The sequence below is a fragment of the Vulpes vulpes genome, chromosome 2 (assembly GCF_048418805.1).
Source record: "Vulpes vulpes isolate BD-2025 chromosome 2, VulVul3, whole genome shotgun sequence".
NCBI lineage: Eukaryota > Metazoa > Chordata > Mammalia > Carnivora > Canidae > Vulpes > Vulpes vulpes.
This window is the reverse complement of record NC_132781.1, coordinates 23,320,040-23,336,801: the sequence shown is the minus strand read 5'-3', so window position 1 is coordinate 23,336,801 and position 16,762 is coordinate 23,320,040. Positions and strand designations below refer to the sequence as shown.

The 16,762-nt window shown below is 49.4% G+C and overlaps 2 protein-coding genes and 1 non-coding gene across 4 annotated transcripts in view; 1 reads left to right on the top strand and 2 right to left on the bottom strand.

Annotated features, from left to right (window-relative positions):
- Positions 1-706: 706 nt before the first annotated feature.
- TRNAN-GUU (transfer RNA asparagine (anticodon GUU)) lies at positions 707-780 on the bottom strand. The gene has a single exon. It is a non-coding gene; the product is annotated as a tRNA-Asn (tRNA).
- An 830-nt stretch (positions 781-1,610) lies between these two features.
- On the top strand, positions 1,611-11,454 carry PSMB3 (proteasome 20S subunit beta 3). Of its 2 annotated transcripts, none has more exons than XM_025995792.2 (6): positions 1,611-1,727; positions 2,017-2,201; positions 5,275-5,382; positions 8,704-8,881; positions 10,325-10,419; positions 11,348-11,454. In XM_025995792.2, exons 1-6 carry the CDS (start codon positions 1,725-1,727, stop codon positions 11,394-11,396), a joined length of 618 nt encoding a protein of 205 aa, XP_025851577.2. In that variant the 5' UTR covers positions 1,611-1,724; the 3' UTR covers positions 11,397-11,454. The 2 variants fall into 2 exon arrangements, with proteins under 2 accessions (XP_025851577.2, XP_072603444.1); XM_072747343.1 differs by lacking the exon at positions 11,348-11,454 and adding an exon at positions 10,874-11,036.
- Positions 11,455-12,540: 1,086 nt separating this feature from the next.
- The window catches only part of PIP4K2B (phosphatidylinositol-5-phosphate 4-kinase type 2 beta), a 28,805-nt gene continuing 24,583 nt past the window's right edge, over positions 12,541-16,762 (bottom strand). Inside the window, exon 10 of the mRNA XM_025995791.2 lies at positions 12,541-16,581. Within this exon, the coding sequence (XP_025851576.1) occupies positions 16,501-16,581 (81 nt within the window). The 3' untranslated portion in view covers positions 12,541-16,500. The remainder of the gene's footprint in view (positions 16,582-16,762) is intronic.

The following is a 16,762-nucleotide window of genomic DNA, read 5'->3' as shown; positions in this document are numbered from 1 at the left end:
CCTCTAGTAATTTTATGACTGTTTTTACCTGTCCTTCACTCTTCTCTCCCCAAGACAATGTCCTTTGTCAGTTTCTGTTTCTCCAACCGCTGCCCCACTTCTCTGTGTGTATGTCTAGTTTTGTTGTCATTTTTCTTTTTCAAAAGCTTCTATTAACTGCCTCTGTTTTCCCTCCATTTTCTTGGAGCCTTCCTTCCACTCACCGCGCCTATTTCTCTGTGGTGTCCCTTTTCCGTCTGGGTATATCTCAGCTATGTCCTCGCTTTCTCACCTTTTGCTTCATCCCACAGTTTCTCCCTGCCTTTGTCTCCGGCGCTACTTTCCTCCCTTCCAAACGTAGTATTTCCAGACTGTAACATCGATTCAGGCAGACAATGGGAAAGTGTCCCACCTCCACTGCAAATTCATTCTTAATCCTATGAAAAATGCAACCTGAAACGTATTGCACAGTGAGACAAAAACCTCTGTCTTTGCCTTTCCTGCAATCCAGCCTGGGGGTGGAGTGGGAGGTAGGCAGTGGTTGGAAAGTGCTGGAGAAAATTATCCCATCAAAAAAAATCTCTGAACAAGGAATTTCCAATCACTGATGCTCTGATTTGTTACAGAGAAAGTCTCTATGCCATTTCAAAACGAAATTTGGCATTTTATAGGTGGAGAGGATACGCTTAGGTTTTCCTTTTAATAAGAAGGGAGAAAAAAACAACTACGTCCCTGGGTGGGCTCGAACCACCAACCTTTCGGTTAACAGCCGAACGCGCTAACCGATTGCGCCACAGAGACTGCGACAACTGCTGGCGTGGCTGCGAGTGGAGTCAATGGGAGCGAGCCTGCGATGGCGCGAGAATCCAACCGAAACCCTGCGCTCGGGCGAAAGAAGTCAGACCCTGGAGAGAAAGGGAAGGGTCCCGATCGAAGGAGCGGAGGAGGGGGCACCTTCACGTCTCTCCTCCGTTGGTTCTGGGAGGGGTAGTCGCCGGCTTCCTCTAGGGCGCTCTTAGAGGAAGACAAGACAACTCTGGTCTTTTTTTTTTTTTAGGGTGACCCGAGTCTTGGGGATACATGAAGTCGACCTGCTGAGAGTCCCAAAAAGCATAATAACCTTTGCAGCTGAACCCCTGTAGCCCCGCAGTACACCCGTGACGCCCTCCCCCTGCTCCACCCTAACCCTAACCCTGCTCGGGACATTCAATATTTACGGAATGGGCACCTCTTAAGCACCAGGCATCGTTCTAGGCCAGTGAATGTCCAGAGCCCAGCAAAGTACCTGGCACGTAAGAGATGTATTTCTGCAGTGAATAAATGAAACAAGCTAGCGTGGGTAATACGTCGACGCACACGCCGCGTTCATAAGCAACACCCTGGCTCCTCAGCTAGGACCGCGGACGCTTCAGGCTTCCCCAGCCCACGTGCTCACAGGTCCCCGCCCCGGGCCGCTGGCGTCCGGAGTCCCGGTCCGCCGCGATCCCAGCTTGCAACGCGGCTCCAGGCTCTTCCGCACTCACAGTGACTTTTCACTTTCCGCTTTCCCGTTCTCGGCGTTGGCTTCTCAACCAAACTCCGGCACCGATGACTGACGGAGAGCCTCAGCCAATGGGAAGTCAAAGTGTCCCGGAAGGGTCGGCCTTCCGGCGAGTACGGGGAGGGCAGCAGGAGTGGCTGCGCGGTGAGGGCTGTAGCCGGTAGAGTGGGCTTGCGGCGATTGGGGGTCCCTCGGCACCGCAGCCATGGTGAGATGGGGAGCGAGCAGAAGGACGCGGGGTAGGGGTGAACGACGAGGGGGCCTGGGGGGCGTGGGAGGCGGAGAGGGCTCGGTGGTCGTGGGGAGTTCGAAGGTAAGCGGACCACGGTGAGGACCAAGGGGCCGAAGGCGGCTCGGCGCAGTTGCACAGCGTTCATGTCAGAGCTGGAGCTCGGGGTGTCCGGGCGCCTCTGGGCCAGGGGCCGCGCCGGGGGCTCTGGCCTCACTGGCCCCTGGCGCTGAGCCCCCCCCCCCCCCCCCCGCTCTGTCTGCCGCAGTCTATTATGTCCTATAATGGAGGGGCCGTCATGGCCATGAAGGGGAAGGACTGCGTGGCCATCGCTGCCGACAGGCGCTTCGGGATCCAGGCCCAGATGGTGACCACGGACTTCCAGAAGATCTTTCCCATGGGTGATCGGCTGTACATAGGCCTGGCCGGGCTCGCCACGGATGTCCAGACTGTGTAAGTGTCGGGGTCCCCGCCCACGCGCGGGCCTCTTCCTGGACTAGCCTTGCCTAGCGTCCTGAGTGGCCCAGGTATCAGTCATGTACCAGACCGCACCGGTGAATCAGAGACTTTGCCGGACACTGTAAACCTTGCAGAATTGTGTCCTAACCAGCTTGCACTAGCATTTACTCAGTGCCAGACTCTGCGCAGAGCACCTTACATGCATGGACTCATTTAATCCTCTTAACTACATTACCCTGTTGCTGTCCCATTGGCAGATGAGGAAACTGAGAGTCTTAGAGCTTTTTGCCCAAGAGGAAAGCTAATGGATGTCATCCAGGATCCCAGTGCAGGGCTCTTTCAGTCCTGTGGGCAGTCCCTCAATAACTTTAGGTTTAGTTGGGAAACGCACACAGAAAGATAACTAACCCCAGCATACACCTGACGCATATTACATGCTAGATGTGTCGTCTAGTGGATAGAGGCTGTGTGATTTGAAAGGAGGGAGAATCTGGGAGATGAAATAGGTAGCTCTTGTGTTGGTCAGGGTATGAGGGTTATTGTCTTGACGGGGTGGTAGTGGTGGGAAAGGAAAGGACAGGACAGTGTCTCTGAGAGTTGTTGCTGACCAGCCTTAGTGGCTGCCTGAATATTGTGAAACTACAGAGTTATTCACTGAGAGTGGAGCTTGTGTCTTTTTTTTTTATCTATTACTAGCATCTAGATTAGTACATGGCTTGTAAGTAATCCAGAAATGTTTTAGAGAACAAACTATAGAAATGATCTCTGGAAGCATAGTCTTTAATCCAGAAATGTTTTAAAGATGATTTGTGTTTCGAGCATGTTGACTGAAATATGGAAATTGGGAGGACTAGTTTTAGGGAAAGGTGTTGACTGATTTTGACACTAATTTGAAAGGGACAAGCCAAGCCAAGTAGGAAACAACCTTCAAGCAGTTGGGATCTTGAAATTATATATCTCAGGACTGGTGAGGCTCTGGTGATCATTTAACCCTGTGGGAACAGATTTTGGAGAGACAAATATGTAGAGGAGAAAAATTAGCTGCCGTTTGAGAGCTTAACTAACTGTATATTTGGCAATGGGCGAAGAAGAGAGGCCAAAGGGAAAGAATCAGGATAGGGTTTGAAGAGGGAAGATGTAGTTGCAGGTGGCAGGTCCTGCAGGAAGCTGGTGGCCTGAAGAACAGCAGTTCTTTTTTTTTTTTTCTTTTAAGATTTTTTTTTAAAGATTTTATTTATTTATTCTTGATAGACATAGAGAGAGAGAGGCAGAGACATAGGCAGAGGGAGAAACAGGCTCCATGCCAGGAGCCCGATGCAGGACTCGATCCCAGGACTCCAGGATCATGCCCTGGGTCAAAGGCAGGCGCTAAACCGCTGAGCCACCCAGGGATCCCTTCTTTTAAGATTTTATTTATTCGTGAGAGACAGAGAGACAGAGACACAGGTAGAGGGAGAAGCAGGCTCCATGCAGGGAGCCCACATGGGACTGGACCCTGGGACTCCGGGATCACACCCTGAGCTGAAGGCAGATGCTCAACCACTGAGGCACCCCGCCGTCTCAAGAACAGCAATTCTTGTACTCAGTTCTTAGAAGACCAAGACAATGGTTCACTAATGTGGGTGAATGTTTGTCAGAGAATTCTTTCTCATTCCCCTTTGAGCTTCTCAGTCTCAAGACTCTCAAGTTCTCAAGAACTTAGAAATTCTTCCTTGATTCCAGCCAGATCCTGGTGGAATCAAGGTGACAGCTTTGAGTTCCCATCCCTCTAAAGGCCCCCATCAGCCTTTCTCTCCCCAGTCACGGGCATTCCCCTCACACCATTTCCTTCCTTTTCTTCGGGAAGCTTTCTCACCAAGTTTGTGTGTTTGTGGGCAGTAACTTGTAATTTTGCTAGGCATCAGGTTCTTCACCTGTAAGGAAGGTCGTGTTTTGTCTAAGGCTTTGTTCCGTTTCCTTTGACTCACCATTTTGCTTCTGGCAGCTCTGGCATTGGTCTGCCCTCTGCAGGGGCCTATCCTGGGCTCTGAATTGTGGCACTGGAGAAGGTGTGGCCTTTTTGCCTTTTTTTTTTTTTTTAAGATTTTATTTATTTATTCATGACAGACAGAGTCAGAGAGAGACACAGGCAGAGGGAGAAGCGGGCTCCATGCAGGGAGCCCGATGTAGGACCCGATCCCGGGACTCCAGGATCAGGCCCCGGCTGAAGCCAGGCACTAAACCACTGAGCCACCCAGGGATCCCCCACCTTTTTGCTTATGCACCTCCCAGGCCATTAGTACAGCAGCTGCTGCTTAACGCACAGAAGACTGTGGTCTTCCAAGCACCTGATCGTCCCCCCATACATTGCCTCACTGCCTAGTGATTTGTTGTGTTCCTGTCTTACAGATGGTAAAATTAAGTGGGAGGACGAAGGCTTAGGTCAGCTCTTGCAGTCAATTGCTCTTTCTTTTCTTTCATTTTGGTTTTGGTTTTGTTTGTTTGTTTGTTTGTTTTGGTCCACTGCTTTTTTGACTGTCATTTCCCATCTGTGTGTCTGCAGGTAGACTCTTGCCAAGAGTGTAGAGGAGCTGTGTATTTTATGGTATATAAATTGTCCCTCAAGAAAGAGAGGCAAAGGGGATGCCTAGGTGGCTCAGTGGTTGGGCGTCTGCCTTTGGCTCAGGTCGTGATCCTGGGGTCCTGGGATCAAATTCCACATCGGGCTCCCCATGGGGAGCCTGCTTCTGTCTGCCTCTCTCTGTGTGTCTCATGAATAAATAAATAAAAATTTTAAAATTTTAAAAAAGAAAGGCAAAATCTGTTCCTTAGTTCCCCTCACCTCAGCAAAAGGTATGGGAAGAGAGGTGTTACAGAATGGTATGTTTACAGGTGGTAAATGTTGGATAATCTGAAACATGGACATGAGGCTGGACTTCCGGTGAGAAAAATCACTGGGAGGGAAAGAGAAGAGTCTTGGCAGGGGGAGGTGATTGTGTGTCTCCCTACATACATCCTGACCTCCAGACGATGGACACCAGGGGACCATTCAGTTGTGACTTACTACCTGACTTTTCTTCTGTCACAGTGCCCAGCGTCTCAAGTTCCGGCTAAACCTGTATGAGCTGAAGGAAGGCCGGCAGATCAAGCCCTACACACTCATGAGCATGGTGGCCAACCTCTTGTATGAGAAACGGTGAGCGGAGTGTAGCCTGGGACTTGGGGAATGCAGAAACCTTGGGCCGAGTAGGCACGTGGTATGGAGAGATGCCTGGGAAGGTTCCTCTGCCTCCCGTTTCTTGTTTGCAGGGTGATAACCTTACTTTTTGGGTCTGTTTTCCATGGGCCTTTCTGATAACCAAATAGGACAGGAACAGTTACTTCAGAAGAAGACAAGGAATGCAAATAGCAGACAAACTTGTTTCCTTGTTTCCAGGCAACAGAATTAACCCTTCCGGAGAGTGCCCTGGAGTCTCCCAGCCAGGAGCCATCCTGACTCCAGAGCTAATTCTGTTGGCACTAGATTCTCGGGACCTAGGAATGGAGTTTTCTTTGAAGACTTCATGATGAGGAAAGTAAAGGCCTAGGCACAGAATCCAGTGCAGAAGCAGAAATCAAAGAAGAGCCCCACGGGGACTTTTCCACTCATCTCTGGGCTACACTGGGTGGCAGAAAGACAAGTGGGATTCTTTTGTTTTCTTTTTTCTTTTTAAACTTTTTATTTTAAGATAATTTCAAACTTTGTGGAAAAGTTACAGAAGTACTCTTTAGCTCTTACAACTAAGTCTTTGCCATTTCCATGCGTGGAGCAATACTGTTGCCTTTTTAGTATACAATCTAAAAACCTATAAAACGATTGCGTATTTCTAGGTGTGGTAATATCTATCCTCAGATGTGTATTGTCTGCCATGTATGGTAACCATGTTTATCAAAATCCTGAATTGACAAAGGCCTAAATGATTTTTAAAACTGATTTATAGAGGGGGACAATGTCTTATACAGTCCTAAAGATAACTCACATTTAGGTATATTTGTAATGGCTCATATTTTTGTTTTTAAGTAAATTCTACATAAATCCATCATAGAACTTGAGTTCACAACCAGGGTAGTGAATTCAGGCTCCACATTGGGTGCACAGATTACTTTAAATAAAAAAGTAAACTTAAAAAAGAAACCCACAAACGGAGTCACATGCTCTACCAACTTAGCTACTGCGTTTATTGAAAATAAGAAAAACGCAGAACATTGAGGCTGACCTGGAAAATTCTAGGTTCTTAGCTAGCCAGGAGCTTTCTCTACAAGCCCAGCTGAAGTCAGTGACTTTCCAGCAGGATGGGCTAGTGCTGTGATTTGCAAATTTGAGCAATGTGCAAAGCCTTTTTCAAAGAAAAAACTTCCCGTGGTCCCAGAGAATCCATCCAAGTACCTTTCTTTGTGAGACATTGTCCGTAAAAGTTATTACATTTCAGGTGGAACCTTGGTCAGTGTGACTTGATGTCTAAATGCTGACCCTGAACTGTGTTTTGTATTTAGTTTTAAGGTTGTCACTTGGAGGGGCACCTGGGTGACTCAGTGGTTGAGCGTCTGCCTTTGGCTCAGGTCAAGTCCTGCATCGGGCTCCCCTCTGCTTATGTCTCTGTGTGTCTCTTGAATAAATGCAATCTTAAAAAAAAAAAAAAAAGTCGCCCAAATAATCTAGAATATTCTTATATGTATTTACAGTTTATTGTAAACTAAATACAGGATTTCAATTTTTTAAAAAGATTTTACTTATTTATTTTAGATAGAGCATGAATAAGGGAGAAGGGCAGAGAGAAAGAAGCAGATTCCCCACTGACCAGGGAACCCAATGTGGGACTCGATCGCAGGACCCTGGGATGACAACCTGAGCTGAAGGCAGACGCTCAACCACTTAGCCATCCAGGTGCCCCTGGATTTTAAATTTCTTAAATAAGTTGATACCCAGGCATCTGTTCAAGAAATAAGGGTTCAAAGCACACTATCTCAACCCCTTCATGTTACAATTAACTAGGTTTTTGTCTTTAGAATTTTCTTTTGTAGAGCTGTAATTGAAGGTCATACTCTTAGATATTACTGAGAACTGGTATAAGACTTGGATAAGTAAAGACAAAACATCTTAGTTACTGTTTCTATTGAGAATAGTGGTCATTAGTTTCTGAGGTTTTTTTTTTTTTAGTTTCTGAGTATTCTCTAGAGAGATTCCAGAGATTAATTCTTCTCGAAGCTCAGGATCTAGAACAAGGTTTTGGGTTTTTGTTTTTGTTTTTGTTTTAGATTTTATTTATTCATGAGCAATACCCAGAGGCTGAGACACAGGCAGAGGGAGAAGCAGGCTCCCCATCAGGAGCTCGACGCGGGACTCGATGCAGGACTTGATCCTAGGATCAGGATCACACCCTGAGCCAAAGGCGGACACTCAACTACTGAGCCATCTAAGCATCCCCCTAGAACAAGTAACTGATAATCTCCTATTTCCTTGTCGGCACAGGCAGACAAGGAAATAACCCAACTCAATGAGTGTCCTTTGCCTTGCCTGCCAGGAGACTCACAACAAAACTTTGGATTCGGTCTGAGTGTCTCTGTTTTCATGGTTTCATTTTATTTTTCAGTGTTTTTCTTATGAACTGCTTCAAAGCTGCTTTCTAAAGGAGTAGAGGTATAGATAGATGTATGAATAGAGAATTGAATGGTGGTAGGACTTTGGTGAGGATAAGGAAGATGAGAAGAAATCGGAATTCCCCCAAAAAAGAGTGGAAGAGAGGGTCAGACGTGAGGAGGATATGAAGGCAAGTGTCAGGGAAAAGAAGTCTTAGAGCATTTTCAGATGCCAGGAGGTGGGGAAGGGTGAACCAAAGCTGGCTGTATGGAGAAGCACCTGGCTGGCTCAGTTGGTAGAGCAGGTGACTTTTTTTTTTTTTTTTTAAGATTTTATTTATTTATTCATGAGAGACACAGAGAGAGGGGGCAGTGACACGGGCAGAGGGAGAAGCAGGCTCCATGCAGGGAGCTGATGTGGGACTCGACCCCGGGACTCCAGGATCACGCCCTGAGCCGAAGGCAAACGCTCAACTGCTGAGCCATCCAGGCGTCCCACAGCAGGTGACTCTTAATCTTGGGGTCTTTGAGTTCAAGCCCCATGTTGGGTATATAGAGTTAAAAACAAAACAAAACAGGGCAGCCTGGGTGGCTCAGCAGTTTAGCACGGCCTTCAGGTTGGGGCATGATCCTGGAGTCCCACATCGACTCCGTGCATGGAGCCTGCTTCTCCCTCTGCCTGCGTCTCTGCCTTTCTCTGTCTCTCTGTCTCTCATAAATAAATAAATAAAATCTTTTAAAAAAATAAAATAAATAAAAGCTGACGTTGGGAAAGTGGATCTTCCCAGATAGGCCCTCTGTGTTCCTCCCCGGGTCTGAGCTGGGGCCTTGTCTGAGTAGGCCTGAGCAGGAAAGCAAATGTTCTTGAGCTGTGGCTTCTCTCTGCTCCTGGCTCTTACAGGTTTGGCCCCTACTACACAGAGCCAGTCATCGCTGGGTTGGACCCAAAGACCTTTAAGCCCTTCATCTGCTCTCTAGACCTCATCGGCTGCCCCATGGTGACTGATGACTTTGTGGTCAGTGGCACCTGCTCCGAACAAATGTATGGGATGTGCGAGTCCCTCTGGGAGCCCAACATGGTAAGTTGGTGGCATGGAGTAGGGCTAGGCTCGGAGCTGTCCACCCCTTGGCCATCAGGGGGAAACGTGTTTGTGTGGCATGTAATAAGAGGAGACATGGGAGAGAGCAAGTGCTGCCGGGCCTTGCGAGGGTTTCCAGAAACCCCATCTGCCAGGGCTTGATGCAGGCCAGCTCCAGGGGAGAGCATCTTTCGTTAGGAGACCCCAGTCAGATATTTGCTGCAACAAAAGATAGTTTCTGACCTTGGGTTTACATTCATCAAATAGACGTTTAACAGGTGTAGGGTTAGAGGAAGCTCAACAGAATGGGCTCCAGAGCCAGGTTGTCTGGATTGGAAACCTGGACCCACCTGTAACTTAGTTCTGTTCTTAGGTAAGTCGTTTTACCTTTTTGTGCCTCCACTGCCCCTGCTGTTAAGACGGGGATGATAACGCAGCCTACTTTAGGGGGAGTGGTGTGAGGAAGACATGAAAACTGGAATGGTGCCTGATAGTGAGGGCTGGCTCTCGTGCCAGCGCTGCCGGGCCCTGGGGACCAGGGAGTTTTGTCTTCACGGGTTTACTGCAAGCTAATGAAGCAAGACAGACACCCGAATTGGTGTTAAAATGCAGTTTGCCAGGAATCAGGGAAGCGAAAAGGGCCTGGCTTGCAGAAGAAACAGCCTGTGGGAAGTTACTGGAGGGGCCAGGTGTGTTCTCTGATGGAGAACTTGCTGTGGCTGCTGCAGTGTGGGCCAAATGTGGGGTGAGACTTCAGAAGGCCTTGAATGCCGTGCCAAAGAGCTTGAACTTCTTCCTAGCGCTTGATATCAAAGGCAATCAGGATCCAGAGCCTGCAGGTAGATGCCGTAGGCTTTGTAGGCTTCGTGGTCACCTGTAGGAGGCACTGAGTGAGACCTGAGCAAAGGTCGTTGGGAGAGGGAGTCGGAGGTCAGGGGCAGCCAGAGTCCAGAGGATTTGGTCACCTCAACAGTTGAGAGTGGTGAGATAATGGAGATATCGGAGTTTTCTAGCCAAGCTAACCAAGATGGAGGATGTGGAAGGAACAGGTTTGTGAGGGGTGTGGGTTCGTGGACAGGTTCTGACATACCTGTGACACCCAGGAGGAGAGCCCATAGACAACTCGTAAGGCACATGGAAGTTGAACAGGGATTCTCCTTATTTTACAGAAGAGATTGAGCTTAGTGAAGGGACATGTGATTTGCCCCGGTCACTGCTGGTTAGTGGAGGAAGTTCAGGGCTTGAATTCTCCTTCACTTTCCCTTACATTCCCTGCTTTCTTTGGAGGAGCTCAGGGGCTTCCCACATCCAGGAAACCATCCCTCACTTCAGGCACAGGGATAGGCAGAGTGGGGGTACCTTGAGCCCATAAAAAGAGAATTAAGGGGTCAAACCCAGTTAGGGTCCAACGCTCTGAGTCTGAAGCTTTTGCTCTGTTGGCAGGACCCAGAACACCTGTTTGAAACCATCTCACAAGCCATGCTGAATGCTGTGGATCGGGATGCGGTGTCAGGCATGGGAGTCATTGTCCACATCATGTGAGTATGAGTTGGGAGAAGTCTAGAAGCTTTGCAGACACCTGCCTCTCCCCAACAAACACCCGATCTTCCCACCTCCCTAATCAGGTGTGAGGAAGGAAAGGCAGTTGTGGCAGGCTTGGGATAGAAATCTGTGCCTCTCCAAGGGTGGCAACAGGGAGCCTCTCCTGGGTCCCCTGGCCTCTGTCAGGTGAAGCTCCATGACCCTGAGTTTCTTCCCACTTGCTCACAGTGGACATTTCTTTCCTAAGTGTCCCCAAGGTCTCAGGGACCTGTGTTGGGATGAGCCACAGCAGAACTCCTGCAGATTGATTAGAACTCTAAGGGACTCCCTCCTCGCCCAGCTCCTGCCTCCGGGTGACATTCTGAGGCACATCTGGGTGATGTCCTGAGCTCTGGGAATGGATTTTCCAGCCCAGCCAGCTTCTTCCCTGCCATTCCCTTTCCCCCTTAGTAATTCTGGAGCTGTCACCAGGATCCTGGTTGGATGAAATAGAGGTCCTCCCGATAGCTTTCCTTGGGTGCATCCCAAAGTAAGCATTTGGACCCTTTTGTTAAGGATAGCTTGCTTAATTATCATGAAAAGCAGACTGGGGCTGATACAGAGAATTTACCACTCGGGTCCTTTATGTTCTTGGGGACGAAACACCACACACCTCCTTGTTCTCTGGGCCTGGGGGATCCCCTGCCCTTCTCTGAGGGCTGCGCTGCCAGGCCCGGAATCACTTGGACTCCTGATGGTTCCAGCTGTGGACATCCTTCACTAGGCTCCCCATTTTTCCTTTCTCCCCTTCCTCATCCCAGGCCAGGCAGACAAGCTAATGCTAATGTAACACGAGCAAGACGCTTCCACCGAGAGTTGGCAGCACAGCTCTTTGTTTTGCAGTCTAGAATGGTACAGATGTTTTGTGACTTTCTCCCTCTGTAGTGAGAAGGACAAAATCACCACCAGGACACTGAAGGCCCGCATGGACTAACCCTCCGTTCCCAGAGACTACTTTTTTTTTTTTTTTTTAATAAATAGTTTTTCTTTCATTTCTGTTTCTTTGTGTTTGGGTCTTTTACCAGGGATCTTTGTCTCCATCTGGGCAGTTAAAAGGAGCTACCCAGGGTATACCTTGGTTTTCTTCTTGACTGGTGGCTTTCCCTAGTGGTATGCCAGTGGGGATGACACCTACAAGTCACTTCCTGAGTGCCTGCTGTGTGCTAGGCCCGCACAAAGTGCTTTACACATTCTAGAGTTTAATCACCGCAGTTAACTTGCTCAGGGCCACTTTAATAAGTGGTAGAGCAAAGATGGAAACTCCTATTCCATTTGACCTCAAAGCCTAGAATCCTTTTTCACTCCATTCTACTGGACAACTCTTAAATCTTTCATTGTTTCAGGTAGATATTGGGCCAGGTAGCCACAAGTAATAACTTGGGGATCAGCGTTTCTTAACCTTAGCTGCACATTAGTCACACAGCTACTCTGATTCCATCCCTCAAGATTGTGACTTAACTGGCTTTTAAAGGTCTGTCCTTCCTAAAAGCTTCTCAAATGATTCCTGCTTGCAACCTGTGGCAGTGGCTCCCAAACTTGTGCCTCCATCAGAATCACCTGGAGGGCCCGCTAAAACCATTTCCGATTTGGACCTATAGCAGGTCCTGGACACTTCTGATTCCCAGCTGCTACTGCTATTGCTGGTGGAGGACCACACTGGGAGGACACCTAGATTTTTAAGCTAAGAGTCTACATGGAGAACATGAGCTACACAGAAGTGACCTGTTCAAAGACAGCCATGTAGCTGGTCAAGGGAGAGCTGGGACAGGTGTATGTGTGTGGCTCCTAGCCAGTGTTGGTTTTACACAGCTGGAAGTGAGAGGGGAGCAATCTGTCCATTTCTCAATGTGCACAGTGAGGTCACAATACCTGACCAGCTTGGTGCCTGTGCCCTTAATCCCTGCTTATTAGCCAGGTCTGAAAGTAGGTGGCCACAGTCCCAGCCTATACCCTTTCTCCAGACTCAAGTCATACACGGATTTTGTCCAAGCAACTTTTGAAACTGGGACCCAAACCTTTTAATTCTGAAAAAAAAAAAAAAAGGGTTGTTTCCAAAGGACTCACATGTGACAGGTGTGTACACAAAGCTTTTTGAGTTTTATTTGTTCCTTGGGTTGGAGATTCATCTTAACGTGCATGCATTTTAAAACAGTAATAGGGTCTCGAACGGTTCGAGCAGACATGAGACAAGCACAAGGGGTTGAAAATTCCTATTTAAAAAAATGGAGGTCGCAGTGAGAAACTGAGAAGTCACGTACATCTGATGGGTGCTAGTGTATCCCACCCCCCACGAGGTGAATCTAAGCTTCATTCACATTTTTTGATGACGATGATCTGACCTGATGCTTGGATGTGCCGAGCAGTTCTGGCCTCCCCCTTAAAGGCTGCTGGTTCACAACTCATGAAATAGCTCTGAGCAGGGGAAGGGGCTCCTCTGAAGTTTCCTCCTCAGCCTCCCAAGGATCTCAGGACAACCCAGTGGGGGCAGCTGAATCTCCTCTTTCCTTTGGAGGCACTCTTCATAGGTGGCACATCTCAGCGGAAAGGTGGGCCATGTCCCTGCCCCCTGCAGATGGCTGGTAGATTTGGGGGGCAAATAGGTTTTCCCTAGGATTCCTGTGCTCAGGCTGGACCCTCCCTCTATTTCTGCCAGAAAGAAGTGAGGTCCCTAGACTTGGGGGAACCACAGCTTTAAAGCCGGAGCTGTAAGGTCCCTCTTGGCCCCTAACACTTGGGTAGCTCAAATGCTAGGGAGTGCTGAAGTTTTTTTCTCTCCCAATAAGAATTGGTAAAAAGACAACTGGGGGAGTGGGACTGGCTGCTGAGCAAAGTCCCGGGTCTTTGGTCCACCTCCCCAGGGCAGATTCTTAGGGCAGAAGTCTGTTGTCCCCAGTCCTGAGCACTACGGGGGGGGGCGGGAGGGGGGATGGGGACGGGGACCTGTCTGAGGCCTAAAGCACAGGCAGGAGAAACAGGAAGGAGGAAGGGAGGAAGAGCTGCCTGTGGTGTGGGAACTTAGAGGGAGCCACTGAGGACAGCCACAGACCAGTAACCCCTGAGCTAGAGAAGGAGAGATGGAGCACTGCTTCAGTCTGCTCCTGGAACTGCTGGCTTCTGCCCGGGACCCTCAAACTGCAGGGCGCAGGGAAGGAGCTTGCACTGGGAGACAAAGACTCTGGTGTGTGAAAAGGAACGAGGGCCAGAGGCCTTCATCTAGTGGTCTAGGCAGACTGTCCAGAAAAGCCTCGCTCTGGTTGGGAGGCCTGGGAGGCTGGTGTCTCAGCCACAAACTTTGAGGACGGGAGAAACTGTGGCTGGCTAGGCGGTCAGGGCAGGGTTGGGGGTGGGTGGAGAGGAATCTTGCTCTTCTCTCCATTCAGGCTTCACCCCATCAGTCATGTCCTATTCCTACGCCCCTGTTCTTGGGAGACCCCAAATTATTCTGCTGGGGTGCTTGCTGGGAGACCGTTGGAGCTTTTCTGCAAGGCTCCAGAGAGGAGGGCTGAGGGTAGTGCCCTTGGACACATTCTAGGGCCCCCACAGAGGGAACAGTGGGGCTCAGGAAAGGAGTAGGGGCACACAAAAGCTTGGGGGTCAGTTCCCTTTCTCCACATCCAGACCACAAACCAAATATACCTGCATCATTCCAAAAAAGAGAAAGAAAATTGACAGAAACCAAGATAAATAGCTCTTGAACATTTGAATGGCAAAGGGATTAGAGAGCCAAACCCAAGGTTTTGAAGAAGCACAGAGAATGACCTTTAAAAAAAAATCTAAAATCCACCCAACCACAGCTCAAATGTTTCGGCCCAAACAACAATACTGTCAGAAAAACAAAGAGCATTTGAAACAGAATGCTACTCTCAAAATGTAAACAATATTAAAAAAAAAAAAAACACAAAAACTCAATGTTAAAGAAGTTAGATACCTGGTAGCTCATCTTTAACTGATGGATTGTGTTACGTTACACTTTTCATACACATGATGGCAACATGATCAGTGGACCAAACGCAGGAAGCCGGTGGGAGCCCAAGGCTGTGGCAGCCACGGAAGGACAGCCTGCCAAGTTCTGAAGATGTTGGGCCTCTCGAGGGGCAGATCCAAATTTTCATTCTTGATTAGGAGGTGGGGAAATCAAGTTCAAACATTATTCCTACATAATCCCTTCCTACATCAGATTTGTTTTCTTCATGAGCCACTTGGTGCCACGTTCTTCCCCAAATCACCTGGTGGTTTTGCTGCTGATGTTCAGAGCTACCTACGGCCCCTTCTTGGGGCCAGGGTGGTTGTTTGACCTGCTTGCCTCTTCCAGAACAGTGCCAGCAAGCCCCTGTGGAGTCCAAAAATGTTGCTTCCATTCCTCCCTGACCTTAAAAGCTGTGGGGAGGGCACGGAAACAATGCTGGTTCCTGCTCCAGAAGCTGAGCTTGGCCAGGTTTGGAGGGAGCCACAGGAAAGCAATCCATTCAGTCAGTGTTTCCACAGACTTTCTTCGCATCTGTGGGGTTATCTACAAGTTTTGCCATATCTCATCCCAAATCCCCAGTTCCTGGTGAGGGGGTGAGAAGATGCAGGAATGTACCTCCCCCAGCACAGGGCTGTTTCTCTCCTAGCCAGACCAAGCTGCTCTGATGGCATCAAGAATGACACGTGGCTCAGTTCTAAGATCTGGGTAGCTCAGCAGGTGGGGTGGAGACCCAGAAGGAAGCTGCAGGATGCCACTCCTGAGGAAGCCCGGGGGTGGCAGATGTGCTAAAAGTTGACACCCGGGCATCAAGGAAAATAGTCCCAAAGCTGGCGCCAGGTCGATCCCCGTTATCAGGCCTCCAAATGCGATTTCCTGGGTCCCATCATCAAGTAACTCTGAAGCAATGTCAGGCATGGGTGCCACCATCCAAGGTGGGGGGGGGGGGCGCTCCCTGCTGGCCAAGACCATCCAAGGGACAGACCACAGGCACAGGGCATCAGATTATCTACATGGCAGCCCTGGCACTTGAAGAGGTATCTCTGCAAGGAGCACCCCAGGCGTGTGGAGATGTGCCCCAGCTAAAAGCTCAACTACAAGGGAGGGCGCCTGGGCCAAGGTTAGAAGGAAGTGAACAGATGGAGGGCACAAGACCTCATTTGATACTCATCAGCTTCTGGGGGTCCTGCTATAAGTAAAGAGGCTCCCTAGTTCCTCTTGACCCAATGAAGGCAGGCATTATAGACAGGACATCGGAACGCCAGGAGCCAGGGGCCTGGGTGATGTTTGCGGGGTTCTGTGAGAACCAGCTGTCCGAGAGCCCAGCCGTTACCCCCACCCCTAACCATCCCATGAGGATGAACTCACGCCCCTGGGAGATCTCTCCTGATCCAAGGTGCCTGATGTTGATCTGGAATGTTCCTTCAGGAGGACAGCATTTACATGGAGGAATCGGGTAACATTTCACTTGGATCCGAGGCGAAAGGTGAAGGAAGTTGTGCACAAAACTCCATAAAATTAAAAAGTTAATCCAGACATGATCAAATGCAGCAGGGCTGAGGTGTCTGACCTCTTCTTCTCTGGCATCAGAGCACTTGGACCGTTGGCCAGGTCCATGGGGTGCCTCTTTAACTAAAGGGAACCCAGAGTAGAGCAGGGATGGGGAGAGTGATGGGGTGATGACATACGTCATTATAAATAGCAAACCTGGAGCAATGAGATTTCAGAAACAAAACCCACATAAACCCACAAAGTCATCTCTAGCCCCAAGGTACTGTAAAAGGTTACAAGGAAACAAAAAGGAAACCCCTTTTCAACCTGGGTCAAATGGGGGGAAAATCAAGGGTGAGTGGAAGGTGAGGCGCACCCTGTGAGTCCGAGAGAGCTCACGCAGCATCTCTCCTGCCCCCCAGCTAGTCTTTCCCTCACAGGTGGCCAGCTCCTCACCAAAGCCCTCCCCTCCCCCGACTCTGACTCTGCTTCCCACCCTCCCGTCCAGCCCAAATCTACCCTCTCCCTTTTCCGACCCGACCCCACATCCGGCTCTCTGGCTCTGGCTGAAGGTAGAAAGTAACTACGTCAGGATGTTGGACATGAACTCGTTGAAGCGTTTGGAGTACTGCTCAGGGTTCACAGTCGAAATCTCGGCCCCCGCCTGTAACACACAGAGGCTGACTCAGGTGGAGCTCATGGTCCCAAATGGGAGGCTACTGGAAGGATCCAGTGGGAGGGGCAGCGGGGGCGGGGGGATTCAGCAGCCTCTGGCTTGGCCTTAGAGCCTAATGCTATGTCCAGACGGCAGTTCCCACTCAGAGTTACCCTGGCCTTGCTCCTCT